At 31.0% G+C, this 18,099-nt stretch overlaps 1 protein-coding gene across 11 annotated transcripts in view; it reads left to right on the top strand.

Annotated features, from left to right (window-relative positions):
• The window catches only part of Syp (synaptotagmin binding cytoplasmic RNA interacting protein), a 31,755-nt gene extending 14,196 nt beyond the window's left edge, over nt 1–17,559 (top strand). For 5 of the 11 annotated variants that reach the window (XM_018458951.1, XM_018458950.1, XM_018458949.1 and 2 more), the window contains exons 6-13: nt 1,842–2,047; nt 2,142–2,291; nt 2,374–2,519; nt 2,654–2,769; nt 5,890–5,904; nt 6,670–6,818; nt 10,053–10,218; nt 16,551–17,559. In XM_018458951.1, coding sequence (XP_018314453.1) covers nt 1,842–2,047; nt 2,142–2,291; nt 2,374–2,519; nt 2,654–2,769; nt 5,890–5,904; nt 6,670–6,818; nt 10,053–10,218; nt 16,551–16,798 — 1,196 coding nt within the window. In that variant the 3' untranslated portion in view covers nt 16,799–17,559. The remainder of the gene's footprint in view (nt 1–1,841; nt 2,048–2,141; nt 2,292–2,373; nt 2,520–2,653; nt 2,770–5,889; nt 5,905–6,669; nt 6,819–10,052; nt 10,219–16,550) is intronic. The other 6 variants (XM_018458959.1, XM_018458958.1, XM_018458954.1 and 3 more) reach the window with 5 other exon arrangements.
• Nucleotides 17,560–18,099: the final 540 nt, after the last annotated feature.

An 18,099-nucleotide genomic window follows, 5' to 3' on the forward strand; every position in this document is an offset into this window, starting at 1 on the left:
ATATGGACACAGAGAGGAGATCAATATATAAAAGTGATGATAAAGGCAAACGCCTTGAATAATAAAATTTACATAGAAATGATCGAAAAATTTTAGAAGAGCAGTCAATACGATCGATATAATGATACAAGGCATCTAACAACGAGCATTTGATTTCCGCATGTCTTATATAATGTAATATAACTGACAGACAAGAAACTAAGAGAATTGATGCATTTACTATGAATAATGAATAAATTAGTACAAGTAAATTATATTTTATGGATATTAGTCAATAACATTAGTAAGTAATTATAAAATTACTCTATTATGATGAAATTTTATGGATTTAGTGCATACAAAATCAATGGTTTGCTGCTTAGATTTATTATTTAAAAAATATACGTACAAGATGCCTTGTTGTCCAGAGTGTAACTTCTAAACTGAGAGGAAGGAGAGAAAGAGACTATCTCTGAAAAATAAAAGTTCAGAGGAATGATGTCAGATTAATTAAGTTGCCTAGTGATAATTGTTAAATTGCTTCTTGTTTGGCAATCTTTCAGTACTTTTGCTGCTATTTCCAGAAAAGCTCTGTCAAGTTAGATCGGAGTGAAATCAAATCGGGAAATACAAATGATATTCTCACATCTTGAGATTAGAAGACAGAGAGATGAAGGATATAATACTTATATACATATAATATTAAAATATCGATTTCTTTATGTACATGTAATTGAATAATTATAATGCATGGGAATTCTAATAGCATGAGAATTATTCTTCTTAATAATATTTATATGCTTTTGAATTAAATAATCCTCTCAAATTCTCCAAAAATATACAGATTCAGTAAAGAAATGCTAAAGAACATATGTATATGTATTAATATACATATAACTATTCTGATAAAGAGTGTTTTACAGAATTTAGAGCTTGCAGTCTCTCTCTTTGTAGCTATTAATAGTGTCTATTTTTTCTGTTCTTTTAATCCTGATTTTCTGTAGTTTTTTTATTTGAAATTTTATTTTGACATAGATTGTGAGCATTTGTTGAAGTAATGTTTCTTTTATTTCTTTTATATTTAATCCTCGAATAATTTTTTTATCAAAGATATTTTACTTAATAAATTCATTTTTTAAGCTTGTTTTCTTCTTTTTTTAAATGTTAAGTGTGTTTGTTTTTAAACGTGCAAATATAAATAAACAAAATTCATAATTTATGAAATAGAAACATTAACAATGTCTAGAAAAGACTTAATAAATGATATAATGTAATTTTTTGTTATATGAAGATACGTATAAATGTTTTAGGAATCGTACAGATTAATTAATGTCGGAGACACATTAATGTAATTGTAATATATTTTTTCTCTTCAATTTTGTCTTTATTTAATTTTTTATTCTTAAATGGTATTCTTACGCTGCATATAAAGCGCAATATAGATATGGAATTATAATCTGAAAAAATAAAAAATTATATACGATAACCAATTTTTGTAACGATATTTTTACGTATGCGAATATGTAATGTTGTTAATAATTAATATAAATGATCTATGATAATTATTTTCTGTATGATAAAATGATTATTATAATGTATAATTTAATATGAATATTGTAAATTTAAAAACGTTCCAGATAGGCAAAATAATTATTATAATTATTTGAAACATAGAGTGCAAATCTCTCGCTCACGGCAAATATCGCATATAAAATTATAATAGCTGCTTGAATTTATATTTTATTTTGAATATTATTTCTATTTTTTATTATATAGTAACAATTCTGATCATTTTTACGAGTATCGTATAAAGTTCGAATAAATCTTATCTGCTTTTTTGTATGATTTTTTTTGACATATAGCTGGCCTGACAGAGGTGATTATCTACAGTTCACCAGATGACAAAAAGAAGAATAGAGGTTTTTGCTTTTTGGAATACGAATCTCACAAAGCAGCTTCCTTAGCCAAGCGAAGGTTAAGCACTGGACGTATTAAAGTTTGGGGATGTGATATTATTGTTGATTGGGCCGACCCTCAAGAAGAGCCAGACGAACAAACCATGTCCAAAGTAAATGACTCGTAATACAATCAAATTTAATTATTTTTATCATTGTCTTCGATTCTTGCGTGTTAAAAAAAATGATAAAATTGTTTTGTTTTAGGTACGTGTGCTTTACGTACGAAATTTGACGCAAGATTGTTCTGAAGAAAAACTGAAGGAAAGCTTTGAACAATATGGCAAAATTGAACGAGTGAAAAAAATCAAGGATTATGCATTTATACACTTTGAAGATAGAGATAATGCTGTTAAGGTAAAAAATGTATCAAATTATATTCCGTTTAATAATCTCTAATAAAAATTTATTTTAAATATATGTAATGTATTTTCTTAAGGCAATGAACGAATTAAATGGTAAAGAAATGGGTGGATCGCACATAGAAGTTTCATTGGCAAAACCACCATCCGATAAAAAGAAGAAGGAAGAGATGCTGCGTGCCAGGGAAAGACGAATGATGCAAATGTTACAAGGCAGAGGCGGGTAAGTTATTGATATTTTATTTTTAATTAATCCGTATCATTTGTGTGTCATTATATTTCACTTTAAATTACTTTAAATTATTTTATTTCATTTATTTATAAATTAAAGACGTTATATAATTTTCCCTTTTACAGTGGATCTCCGTCTCATCCGAGCATGATGGGAGGTCCAATGCCAGTTCGTGGGCCCTCACAGGGACCTCGGGGTACTGGTGCAAGTATGCGTGGACAGATGGGACGAGGCGATTATGGTTAGTACCAATTTGAGTTCTTTTTTTTACTTTTTGCTGCGTTGGTTCATGTATTTTTCGACAGCGCCCTAACAGAACAGCAACTTTGATTTTCGTGCTAATAAAAATTTCAATAATTTATATCACATTAATATATATTGATATATATGCTTATATAATTTTATTGTTCTCAGATAATAATTTTCATTTAAATGTTAATTATTTCTCTTAGTATCACTATTGAATTATTATGCTGGCACCACATATTTAGTATATCATGTACTAAAATTATAGTTATTAAAGCTATGTAATATATTAAGATTGTGATTAATATTTTACATGTGAAGAAAGCATTAACAAATTAATAATTATAAAAAACATTAATAATTATAATTTTATTGAGACTATAGAAGTTTTGCTGTTAAAAATTGTAAAATATCACATATGAATTAATACGTATGTTCATAGTTCATTTGCTAAGTGTACATAAATTTATGAGAAGATATACTTATATATACATATAATTTTTATGTTATGCATAAATTTTTTTTTTATTTTTATAACTTTTTGTTTAATTTATTTCAGATTAAAAATATTTAGTATATTAAATGGTTATATATTGTATATACACATATATATATGTATATACATACATATATATATGAGATATCGCAAAAAGGTCGGGACAGTAAATTATCTCAGAAAGATGTTTTCAGAAAAAAATTTTCATACAAAAGTAGGATACCAAGTTACCCATTATATGATGATATTAATTTGACCAATATCAGCTTGAAATATACGTCACATTCAAATTTTTTAAATGGGAACCCCTAATTTTTATTGTTTAAATTCTTATTAAATTCATCTTATTGAAACATCTTATTGAATTCTTGTAGTCAACATCGACTTTTTCAAAACAGTATAATTAGATTTCATTTGGCTAAAAACTTCGACATATCTGCTGCTAAAGTTTAAATACCATCACAGGCGTTAGCGTTATCCAAGGTGCATCACACAGAGGTCGCATAGTCGGATTTATAATATCACCACATGTTATTAATTTGATATTCTATTTTTGCTTGAAAATTTTTTCGAAAACGTCATGTTTTCGAGATAATCCAATGGCTTGATCTTTTTGTGATCCTGTATACGTATAGTGTCTGCCAAAAGTTCCGGGACACCTAAGTAACTTCTAAATGGTTCGATATATAAGATTGAAATTTATAGGGATACAATACGATCATAAAATCCATTATTTAACCTCGAAAACACCGGGAGATGGGGCCCGGAAGAAGGATGCCGGAAAATCTTAAATGGCATATGGTCTCGTTTGAAAGGACTTGCGAGACGAAAACAACGTGGGGTGATCGAGGTCTTTATGATTTTTTTCGCATAATTATGATCATTTGGCTCACTTGGTCATTAAATACCGCAGAAGTGTTAAACCGTGGGGTCCTGACCTTTGCCTGTGTCTCGCACGCGCACGCACACGCACGCATTCACACACTGCGCACTCTCCGTCATGCACTTCCATCCACTCAGGAACGCGTGTCCGCGCGAAGTCTTATCTTCCTCACGTCCTCACCGTGGGTCCTCGCTACCGCAAAATCTCCATAACAATGTTTAAATTGTTATAATTCTACGAAAAAAATCGTAGAGACCTCGGTCATTCCGCGTTGTATTCGTCCTGGAAAGCACTTTCAAACGAGTCCTCATTCGACCCCACATTCCATTTAAGATTTTCTAACCCCTCTCTTCCAACGCTTCCTCTCGGGGGTGTTAAGCCCTAGATACTATGGAAGTTTTCCAGCAGAAGTACAAATTGACACAAGAGTCATTCTTTATTTCTTACTGATTATCGAACAAGGACAGAATGACTCTTCTGTCAATTTGTGTCTTGCTGGAAAGCTCCCAATGTAAGACAACAGCGACAAGAACAGCGATAGGAATAGCATAGAAATAAGCGATAAGGTGGATATTTTCGAAGTTAAATAATAGATTTTATGATCCCATTGTATCTCTATAAATTTTAAATTCTTGAACCATTCAAAAATTATTTAGGTGCCCCGAGATTTTTGACGGACACTAAAAATATATATATATATATTTTTTTTTTCAAAATAATTACATAAACATTTGCATGCTTTTGGGAATTTTTTACTATCTCATTACATATACCTTGGCTTACGCGCATGATAAGTTATTTTGAACGTGTGAATAAAAAATACTTTCTGATTTCCATATTACATTATAGTTTTTCGATCGGAATCTTTTTCTTAATCAAAATCATTTTTGATTCTTTTATTACAGTTTATTACAGTTTATATTATTTATTGCTATAAATCCGATATAAGACTGATAAATCGACGTAAAAAATCTAGGCATAATTATATATTATTTGATTTAACTTTTTTATATATTTTTTGAGAATACTAATCTTTTTATATGTGTATGTAAATATTATAATATATATACACATATATTGATAAATTATTTTTATATAAAAATTATGTGAAACGTATTATATTACGATATAAATTGTTTTTGCTTTTTAAGAATACTTAAATGCAAATTGTTTAATAAGATTATAATTAGAGATTTTATTCAGATATATTATTAAATCATAAAATGAAAAGTATAAATTTATTTACTTGTAATTTATTTATTATGTCTGATCTGTGTCTAGTTTTGAGATAATAAAGGCATTCTTTAATTTTCTTGAACAATTTTATTTAATTACGTAAAAACAATGAATTATGTTTTTCACGAGTATATATTGTTAATCTGTACTATATTATTACACACGCACACACATATGTATATGAATACATATATGTATGTTAGATGTGTGCTTAGCATTTTGTGTAATATGAACACCTTGTTGCCTTACCACTGCCACTTCCTGTGATATCTGTTTCTTTTTTTAACAAAAAAATAATTGCATGTATATTTTCTCATTTGTTTTGTACTTTTGTTTGGTGCCTCAGTGAGAATTATTTTCTGGTAGTACATAGAATATCATATGCATCGCCAAGGATAATTTTTATATAATTTTTTTTTTCATTCATTTGTATATATGTGAGCGTATGTGAACCTCGTATACCTAGTACAATGCATCATCAGTTCAAAATCTGTTTACAGCTCTCCAGGAAATAGGTAAGCCGTGATGAATGATGAATGCAACAGTTGTAAAGTATCATACGTAGTCCTGTGTATTTTCTTCCTTTTTATGTTAATGCCCAATTTAAGTACACATTGTGAGGTCATCGAAAATTAATCTTTTCTAATGAAATTTATAGAAACTTTTTTCTTTATAATGTACTGTTTCAAATATTTTCTAAATTGTAGATATTCATATTTTTCCTTTGTTTTTAAAAACGTCTAATCTAAATGACTTTATAGAATTTAAAAAATTAGAAATGATAAGATTATGCGCATATAAATTACATTTTATTGTTGAGAGAATTAAGTTATTTTTTTATATTTGTTAATTAATATTTTAGATATTTTGTATTTATTTTTTTCATAGAATTATTTTACATTTCAGTAACATTTTTTATCTGGGATAAATGTGAAATTTTTGAATGGCCTTACAATTTTTTATCTCAGGAAATGTGATGGTGGTAGGGTAATCATTACGCAGTTTTGTATGATATTTGTATATACTGAGTGTTTTTACAATTTTCTTTTTTTTTATCGAAATCATATTTTCCACACAAATATTTTATTCTCGATATACGATTAAATTTATTTTTGTTTTTCTTTCTCTTTTATTTCTATTGTATATTGGCATTTTCCAAATTATCTTTTCCCGGCATGCCTTTCTTATAATATTGAAATAGTATTATATTATATCTCAGTAAGTTGTCAATTGGATATCGTGGCTAAATTTGGGTCTATTTGTAATGTGTGTTTTTATAGATTATGATTACGACTATTACGGTTATGGGGATTATCGAGGTGGCTACAGTGATCCCTATTACGATGACTATTATCGATATGAAGATTACTATTTCGATTATGCGCCGCCTCCGCCGCCTGCCAGAGGGAGAGGCAGGCAGCCTCAACCGGTGGGTCGCCTTTTTAATGGTTCTAAAAAGTCGTTTTCGTTCCTGAAATCATTATTACTTGTTTTTATACTAGCAGTAGTTTGACTGTGGCACAGTGTTCACGGATTCTCCTAATATATTTCGTACTTCTCTCCAATTTTTCATCCAGATCAACATCTGTCATATATTTTCTCTGTCTTCTCTGAGCGTGTAAATTAACGCTGGCTAATTAGGTATGCGCTATTTTTTACTATAATCATTATTAACTCGCAGGAAGACATCTTAATATAATCCTGATTTTATAATTTTAAATGCACAGTATAGTATTTATCTGAACTATAAAATTTTAATAAATCCAAGATGTGTGTGTGAGAAAAGGGGGAAGGGGAGAAAGGTAAAGAGAGCAGGAAAGAATGCAGTTAAGAGCGTACTATGAATGGTATTATATTTATATAGACCCTATGAATCTATACTGTACTAACATCAAAGCTTCGATATTACTAAGATTAGACCTTGTAATCCGAACACATTGCCACTTTCAAATTGCTTGCAAATCATATCTGAGCCATGGTAGACCCATTCCAAATTTTCAACCAAGATATAGCCGGGAAAAGCAATTTAAATTAAAAAACATAAAGAGAATAAAGAGAAAAGGGAAAAACATGCGGATTAAAAAATAGAAACTTGAAGATAAATATCCACATATTTATATAAGTCCTCTCAAGGAAGAAGATCGCACATTTTACAGTGTTGCAGGATCACTTAACACTATTCCACCTTCATTATTATTCTAGCGCAGCTTCAGGAGAATTCCAGATGTAGGCAGAAAGCAGTGTACAGGACTTTTTATATATCTCATCGTCGTTCTTTGTATATTACAGTCTCCATGTACGAGTAATTTGTTTTTTTTTTTTTCTTAGAGCAACGTTGCGTCTCGTGGCTCGGATATGATGTTACACTTTTTTTATGTCAAGTTACAGGGTTATCCAAACATGACAAAAGGGAGCGTATGGGCACCCTGCGCGAAAAAAATTTACTTTATTGTTTCATTTTTATTATATTTTTATATTGCGATCAACTTTTTCTCTTGGCAGTGCCTTGCTATTGCGATAACACATGACATGCGCACTCAGGTTTCTTATATGTATTATTTGATGTTACTATATTCCCCGTGCTATATGATGTCATCATATAGCACGATGTAGTTAGCCCCGTTGCTTTCGAGGAGAGATAGACAAACGAGAATCTTTTTCGAATTGTTTTCGCATTAACTTGAGCCTTTTTCTAACATTAATTTTGCTTTATTATTTATTTTGGACGTAATCTCGATTATATTCGATGATTCCGTTTGCCTCCTGAGGAAGTGTTTTAGTCTGTTCCAATTTTTCGGTACCTATAAATTACAATTTATTATTTTTATTTTGCTGCATCCGCACGATTCAATATTCACATATCATGTTTCTTTTACACTTCAATTTCCACTTTTTCTTTCACAAATTTTTACCATCAGATTGTCATTGTAGACATCTTCGCTTTAAGTAGAATTATCGAATCTCTTATTTAAAAAAAAAAGACACAAATATTCATTTTATAAATTTCTTTGAAGTAAAAAAAAGTTAATTTAAATTACAAATACAGATGAGAATACAGAACAAAATGGAGTTTATTCTTTTGTAACTTGTGATTGAATTTTTTTTTCTGTATTCTGTACTATTAAACGTAACTATTTGTGTAAATAATAACGTTGCATGCATCGGATTCTTTAATTGAATTTCTTCCAGGAAAAAATTTAGATTAATTTTCGTATTCCTATGATGTATTTGAAGAAACTCCTGTATTTGAAGAAACAATCAATCAAACTATGTTATGCGCTATATACAGAGTGTCTGGTAATAACTGAATTACTTCTTGTGGACAGTAAAGGGTTAAATTGGATAGAAAAATCCTCTACCTACCTGGAATAATTATTAAAAAATTAATTATTGTCAAACTTGCAAAATGATAGAAGATTTTTCTATTTAATTTAATTCGCTCTACTGCTTGCAAGAGATAATTCAATTATTACCAGATGCTGTATATAGCGCATATATAGTTTGTTGACTGGTAGTTTCTTCACAAATATTCACAAATATTTCTTCAAATTTTTTTACGAGAGGTATATAGTTATTGTCACTCTGTATATCCGATATATGTAACTATGTAACATATACATACATCGCTTTGACTTCAAAAAAATAAATCAATTCAATATGCCAATTTTATTTTTATTAAGCAGGAGGAAAAGTTCGTCGCAAATTATAAACAGCAGTATTGGAACTAAGGAATGATAAACGTCATTCAAACTTTTCAAATCAGTAATATATTTACAAATGATTTATCGTATATGTGTCACGTGACGATTAGTAATACTTTATTAATAATATTTTATTACTTGTACACTGAATTATGCGTAGGTATGATAAAGACCACGGAGATAGATGACGGAATAGAGAGGATTCGTCCCCCGTATATAGCACCAGTGAACATGTTTTGCAGTTCTCGCTTTAGCCTCCCACCGTCCTTATATCCATGTATATAAAACCATAGCTTACGCTTAAATCACATTTGTTTTAACGCTTAACAATGCTGCGCTGCTTATTTATATAATACGCCTTTTGGTTGAATTTTGTTTTAGCTGCCAGTTCAATAGCTTGTGTCGCTTAAAAGTTCCTACGCCAACCAATCAGTTCGCTTTTCGCTTTACTACATTGGATAACTCTGCTAACTCCTACTGCTGTATGTAAAAACGTGGTTAGTAAAAATTTGGTTATAGGTGATTAACATCTTCTGCCACGTTCTCTCGTTTTTCTTTTTTCTTCCTTTCTCATTCTGTCACTGTCTCTCCTTCTCCATAACTTTCTTGTTTCCCTTCTCTCTGTTATTTATTCGTCTCTTTTTCATGCTATGTCGTCATGGATGTATACGTATATATAAAAGCCTTGTATGTACGTCTACGCTCCAAATATGAGCATTACGAATAAAATGCACATATATGTATTGGAAAAACTCTTGATCATTCAGCGATATATAGACTAATTCTATTGTTTTTTATTACTGCTACATTTTTAAGGGTCTACTGCGTGATATACTGTACATAACTAAATTAGATATAAAGCAGAAGAGACATAAAAATATTAAGAAAAAAAAAGAAAATTAAATGTAATGCAAATTATTGTACAATTATGGGGTAACAATTTGGGTATGTTATTTGGGTAGGCTGGTCGTGGCCGTGGAGTAGTGCCACGTGGCCGAATCGGTGGCCCGCAAGCCCGTGGGCCAGTCAGGGGGGGACGCAACCCCGCAGCTTCAGGGGCCCGTGGGGTCCAGCGGCTGGCCGCTCGTGGGGGGGTCCGCGCCAAGGGAAGTTTACCAGGTGAGGATGGTCTGTATCTCCACAATAAATCGTCTTTTACACTGTTTACATTTAATTCTTAATTACACAAATCACATTCACCACATATGCCATATACATACATACACAAGCACGCGCACATTTTACCATCGTTAATTATTACGATCTGTGTGAGAGTTCGTACCAATATCGTTGTATTGTTGTTCTCATTGTGTGAAAATTCTAATGATGAAGTTACTAAGACATTATTTTTAAAGATTTTTAAAAAAATACATGATATTAATAATTTAGTAGAAAATAATTAATCGCTTAAATATTAGGAAGAGAGCGAAAGAGAGAGAGATAGAGAAAGAGAGAGATTCAGAACTTTACATTATTTTATTATTTTAATTTGATTTTGCGGATTAATATAAGCAATAAACTTTTAATTAAAAATAATATAAGTTATTTATAACGTGTTGAAACATGACGTATAGTTTTAGACGTAATTTACTTTTAATATTACAGCATAAGCTGATAGTATTGCTTGATTATTGTAGCGCTATACTATTTAACAAAAAATTACTTTCTCGAATATCGGAACAAGATTAGTTATTTTAAAATAGTTTTTTGGAAATTGAATTTTTACTGAAATTGAATCTGTTTTCCGAATTGGTTCATCACGCCACAATTTTGAGAAATCTGCAATTAAAGTTGCAGAAAAGCTATTTTCACGTATTTTGTTATATTATAACTATGATATCTGGCGTGTTGGAAAAGTTTTATTGCAATCAAAATTAAATATGTTATTGGAACTTTTAGTCTTCAAAAGGATTTTTTAATGTCAGCTATGAATAATAAAATATTCGTAGAATATGGGATCTATTGCGGAAAAGTTGTGAATTAGGTTATTGATGATTTCATATAAATATCCGGATAACAAGTTGCCTGCAAGTTGTTGTCAGTTCTCTTGAAACTGCTTCCTTTAAGTTGCCTTCAGTTTTGTAGAAAACGACACTTGATTTTGCCTATTGGATTACCGATTTTTATTGCCACTAACAGTTGAGCAATTTGATAGCAACAATTGCTTTTTTACAAATTGATTATATAGATTGTTGTCGGAAATTACAGGGCATGATAAAAACAGTTTCTGCCTAAAATCTTAATCCGATAAATTGCTAATAATCTAGCGACATTTTAATCCGATAAATTGCTAATCTAGCGGCATTTTAAATTATTGCCGCAAAAAAAAGGCATATTCGGTACGGTCCTACAGCGATAGATAAGTTATATGTTTTATTTATTCGGAGATAAACATCTCACAAAAACGTATTATACTTTTATTTTGGAATCTTTAGCTCGCTTAAAAAAATTATTTCCTTAGATATAACTGAAAAATCTTTTAATTCTATGTCTTCTATGTGGTTTTTTAAATTTAAGAAAAATTTAACTCGCTTCGTCTAATGGTGATGCCACGTACTGCTCGACAATTCTATTTTCGTTAAATTGATAGAAATAGGGACGAAATATTTTACAAAAACGATTTTCAAACAAATGTGGTAACTTTTATGGCAATAAGTTAAAGCATTTAAGCTCGTTTGCACAAACAATGAAAGTTATAGGTTTTTGGGGGGGAAAAAAAGTGGAAATAACGAATTTTGGATAGGGGGCACCACCAAGGTCAAGTCAAGGTCAACATAAATTTTTTTAATGGAATCCCCCATTTTTTATTACATATTCTTGTAGCACACCTCGAGAGCTTTCCAAAACACTATAATAAAATATATTTTCATGAAGTACTTTTCGAGTAATAATGCTTGAAAGTTACAGTATCGTCGGCATTAACATTACCGAAGGTGTCCATACATATTTACAGGGTGTTTCACGAGGTAGGGTCAATATCTTGGGAGGTGATAGTATCGATCATTTTAAGCAAAAATATTCATATGAACATGTGTCCTATTTCGAACGGTTTCCGAGATAGAACGAATTTGGCATGCAATATTGCCACTTCTTTTAGTTCACTTACTTCTTTTGGCGTCGCTGTTTATTTTCTGTTTTCGCTGTGACCTGTTAAGCATTTTCAATGTTACAATCAACACGACAGTTAGTGTTGTTTGTAACGTTGTAGAAGCGTTGTCAAAAATGCCACACATATTCACACATGCCGAATATGCACATATGCTGTATGTTTACGACTTTTACGATGGTACTGCCTCTGCTGCTGTTAGAACTTTAAAAATGTATTAGTTAAACAATAAATTATTAAAAAAAGTTATGTAGTGTTTTTTTTTACCAACAATTTTGCGCAGCAGGCACAGAGGCAATTGCATGCCAAATTCGCCCTATCTCGGAAACCGTTCAAAATAGGACACATGTTCATATGAACATTTTTGTTAAAACGATTGATGCTATCACCTCTCAAGATATTTATCCTTCCTCATGAAGCACCCCATATATACACACATACACACATTTTGGTATTAGGATTTTTATCTTATTTTTAAGTTAGGAATATGTTATTACAATTTTGGTCATGAATTGTAAGACATCCTGTATATACAGGGTATCTAGCGAGACTTTTGCCATAACTCACAGGAAGGTAGATGAGATCGAGATGAACACAAAAGTCCCATACCGTTTAGCGATATTCGCAATAATAGTCGAGATATTAAATTTTGTAATTGTACAAATAAGAGCACGTCGAGAGAAACTCTTCGACCGCTCGAGGTACAGCCCGGCCCAGTTTATCAAGTATTGGCTGCCGGCAGCGTTTTGAAGAGGCAAGAGGGGAAGCGCGCCGTTGCCCGTCAAAGGTTTTTTGCGCATGCATGACAGAGTTGCGAAGATTAGCTGCCTGATAAAAAATGTTTCATACATAATTATATACAAACTATTATATATGTAATTATACAGAACTATATATGATGTATGTCTATCCACATATATCTGGAGACACGGTAGTGTCTCGATAATTATATACAGGATGTTCGAAAATTTAAAGAGGGTGTTGAGACCCTCCAATATTTCAGAACTAATCATTTTAGAAAGAAAAGTTTCAGACAAAATTTGTAAGATTTAAAAAGATCTATTTACTGGTCTTATCAGTTTGACCTTGGGTGACATCACCAAGGTCAGGCCAAGGTCACATCGATTTTTTAAAATGGAAACCCCCATTTTTCGTATATTCTTGTAGCTTATCTCAAGAGCTCTTCAAAACACTGTAAGTACTATAACAAAATATTTTTTCGTGAAGTCCTTTTCGAATTACGAGGTTTGAAAGTTATAGTATCTTTGACGCCGACGTTAGCATTACCCAAGGCATCCGATTGACGACTAAAACCTCTTGAATATTGTTCAGAATCATGACCTGGACATTTGTCAAAATCAAAGCCATTGGAAATTGTTCTTATTTTTAAGAACTAAACATTCATTTTTACGTAAAAATGAAAATAAGAGGAAAAACTTTCAATGGCCTTGATCTTGACAAATTTTATCCAAATCATGATCCTGAATGACATTTCAAAAGGTTTTAGCCGTCGGTCGGACATCTTGGGTAATGCCAATGGTACTGTAACTTTCAAACGCGAAAAGTACTTAATGAAAAAATATTTTGTCGTAGTGTTTTGAAGAGCTTTTGAGCTACAAAAATGCAATGAAAAATGAGAGTTTCCATTTAAAATAATCAATATGACTTTGATCTCTAATCTTGACGACACCACCCAAGGTTAAACTGATAAAACCAGTAAATAGATCTTTGTAAACCTTACAACTTTTGTCTGAAACATTTCTTTCTAAAATGATTAGTTTTCGAAATATTGAAGAAGCCCGACACTTTTCGAACACCCTGTATAATTATATATACTGGTCTGAAAGTTAAAAATAATAATTAATCTAGTTTTATTGTTAAATATTATTGGTTAGCATCACATTTCAAAATATACACGAAAAAATAATCAAAAAACATTTGAGGCCCAGAAAACACATTTCGAAAGAGTTTAGGAATCTCCGGGATCCGATTACATATACCTTTTTATAGGGCGTTTTCTTCTAACGAAAAGCGCGCTATCCCTTGGTAAAGCTGTGTACTTATCTCTTACAATTATACATGTATAACAAGATGAACGGATATCTTATAATTATATAAATTTATATATAAATTATAATGGGTCACATAAAAATATGTATGAAAATATATATTGTTACGTATGTATATTCATTTAAATATACATCATGAGGAATTTATGAGTGCTTTCCAATTGTAAAACCATTAGACACTTTCGTGTACACAGCGACACTAGTTGCGTTCTAATTGCCATAATCCTCGACATAATACTACACATCCATATTCAGCCCGAAGGCTATTAATCGATTGTGTAAGTTTGTGTTTTCTAGTGATAATTACGTGTTACTAACCGCGGCGGCTATAAATAAGATTAGAGGACAGTGAGTGACTGGCATTTTTACTTTTTTTTTCATTCAATACAGACAGAAAAAGTTACATTTTTAAACGAAGCGAAACCATACACGGCGTACACATTCTGTTCTAATTGAATCGTGTACAATGCTACACTTTATGCATTCCTGATATATACGTTAGTGTTAAGTTGTATTAAGCAATTGCAAAATATAACCTATGTATAATTATATATGAGTTAGTACTATATAAGCTCATAATTATATACTGGATTAGGCATAATTATATTTATATATTTTTGCATAATTTTATACAATGATATATGATTATGTATGAAAATTTTTTATTGGATGTATATATAATAATTAGCTTAAAAACTGTGTTAATAACGGTAATACAAAGTAAAATAATACCATTATTCAATTTTGACCGGGATGATTAAAACCAAGTTAAAACGACTGCTTAAAACCACATTGTCCGACTCCTTCCAAATTGCAAGTTAATCAGCAAATGAAAAACCGGGCCTAAGTTTAAATGAACATAATTGAAAATTATTTGGTAAATCATCAGTGACTTACAACTTTTCTATAATAGATCCTATGTTTAATGAATATCATATTAATCATATCATTTTAATCATCGATTAAAAATTCCTGTTGAGAATTGAAAGTTCTAACAAGATATTTAATTTTGTAATCAAATTTCTTCAACATATCACATGTCGTAGCTGCAATGTGACAAAATATGTAAAAATAGTTCTTTTTATAATTTTAATTGCAAATTTCTCAAAATTATAACATGATGGAGCAATTTAGAAAACAGTTTTGATTCAACATTCAAAAACCTATAGAAAATGATCAGTTTCGTTTTGGTGTTTTTTCTTGTCGAACAGTGTTGTTATTATATCTCGCCGCGATAGTTCTCACAAATGTACATAAAGTTTTTACTTATATATATTTATACAACTATATTGTTGTAATAGTAATAATTACAATTTTATACAGTTTTTTTGCATATAATATTCCATGTAAATCATCCTAATTGCTATAAATAGTATTTTCATCGCTAGAAAGCTCTTATTAGATATTTGCTTTTGCTTTTTAGTAAATTTTTGCTCTTCTTCGATATACTGTTTCGATATGCATAAAAAAATATTCGAACAAAATAATTTTCTGGATAATTTTTTTTTATCGAAGATAGAAATTTCTTCCAATATACATCGATTTCTTTCCTGTATTTGTATACAAAAACATATTCTGATGTTGAAATATATGTAACGTTGACATGTTTATATAACGTTTATCTCCTCACTTCCAAAATGCATATACAACCATTAGGTACAATTAATTATTTTGAAAAGACAATTTGTATATTGAATCTAGAATAATCTTTTATTTATATAACAAACTTATACTTGTAATTATTTTATTTGAGGAGATATTTAGTTACAATTTTGTTTTTACAAATTTGCTAATGACAGATATTTTTAGTCATTTGAGATTTTTAAAGTGCATACATAATAGTTAGTTTGCCAAATAATCGCATGCATGTCATGAATTGTTCATGTAATATTCATCTTACAGTAAACCATCCAATCCTTCTCACCAAGGTATCCAAGTCCCATCCATTTGATAATAATAAAACTGTAGGTTAGTGAATCTCTTTATGCTTATATCACATATTAATTGAAAGACTTATAATTCTTGCAATTTTGTAAAGTCAATAGAATTAATAGATTAATTTTACTACTTCATGCGATTATCACAGTATGTCCGTATATATTGACATTTTACGAACACATCACATGTATTAACACAAGAACTCTCGAAATTTTCTTCATCTTCCTTTATGTAACATTTTACAAGCGTCATGTACAATGGTAAAAAGGAGTGCTTCTTAATTTAATATTAATGCTTTAGATTTTCTTTCACATAATTATCGATCTTATCATCTTAATATCTTACAGCAGGTAAACGAAAATTTGACGGGGGTCACCAGAACCAGGGGGAATCTAAGCGTCGCTTCCAGAGCAATTGGGGAAACCAGCCCCTTGCCCAACAACCACTGGGCAATGCATATGGATTGGCGAGTGTAAATGGTGGCAGTGGTGGTGGTGGCGGTGACATAGCTTTCGGAGGTAGAGCCGGCACACTCGGCGGTGTTTCCGGCGACGATCACGAATGGTATCAAGACTCTTACCAGTCGTGGAGCTAACTTCTGCAATCCTGTGAGTGATAAAAAAATATGCACGAACAAATGCATGATAAACGAAGTGAGAAACAAAAAACATAAAATATAAGGGAAAAAATTAAAATAAAATCAGACTGACGAAACACGTAGAGAGAGAGGGGGGGGAGGGGGAACTCGAGATGAAGGGAAGGAAAGAAATCATCCATTTGTATTATTATCGCTCTTAATCGAATTCAAATAATTGTAAATGTTTTTTCATATTAATGATACGCAGCAACTATATTCTGCGCCACCACCATCGCCCACTGTTATTGTGATTATGTACAGTGATGTGCCACTGAGACTAATTATTATATCGGAGTGTGACCACCCACCCACCCCGTACTATTATTATTATTATGATACTAATACTAATCTAAGTACCACTACTGCATTGTCACATTGTTTACTGCCAAGTGATGAAGATCAGCGATGTTGACATAGGGATTGTGATGGCTTGTATTAGTTAAGAGAACTCATGGAAGCCTGCGGTTTATTACGCGATGACTAGATGTTTTGAATCTATGTGACGAAGCATGTGTGTTAGATAGGACGAAATAAATAGCATGAGGGAGAAAAACGGAGAAGTTATAAACGAAAGATAGAAATTGAAAAGACGGAAGTTCAACTTTGAAGAGATAGAAAATGTAGTGGTCGTGTAGACAAGCAGAAGGCGCAGGGCGAGAATGCGATATTTAGTAAATGTGTGTGAGAGAGAGAAAGAAAGAGAGAAAGAAAGAGAGAGAGAGGAAGAGAGAGAGAAATTGTTTTTAGACGGAATGTGTCTGTGTGTGTGTATTTGTGCGTGGAGCGCGCCAAGCGTGCCACAAGACCTTCTATTGTTGGTCTATAAATGTGTACAGTGAAACTATTATTATTAAGAGTCACACAGGCAAAGTTTTGTGAAAGTAGAGAGTATGAAACGAGTTGCAACGGTTCTGCGAATGTCTCCTAAATTAGGTTTTGGTTACAGTCATGCCAGGGTTCTATTGGATAAGAAAAAGGAAAATGGAAAAAAAGAGTATTGCTCACAATCGAGAGAAAACCCACTTGTACAGTAAATTTTTCAATGACAGTATCCAAGCAAACTCGGATCTAAATTATAATATATTTATTTGTTAATGTGTTTCTTTTTTATATTTAAAAAAAATCGATCGTTGAAAACAAATATCTAAAGTGAATCTATGCCCTTTGAAAGGGAAATAAAAAAGAGTGTATTGTTTCTTCTAAATTTTATGTAAAAAGTAAATTTGTTTCTTGTATTCTTTTACAAAAAGAAAGAAAGA

The sequence above is a fragment of the Mycetomoellerius zeteki genome, unplaced genomic scaffold (assembly GCF_001594055.1).
Source record: "Mycetomoellerius zeteki isolate Tzet28-1 unplaced genomic scaffold, Tzet1.0 scaffold79, whole genome shotgun sequence".
Lineage (NCBI taxonomy): Eukaryota > Metazoa > Arthropoda > Insecta > Hymenoptera > Formicidae > Mycetomoellerius > Mycetomoellerius zeteki.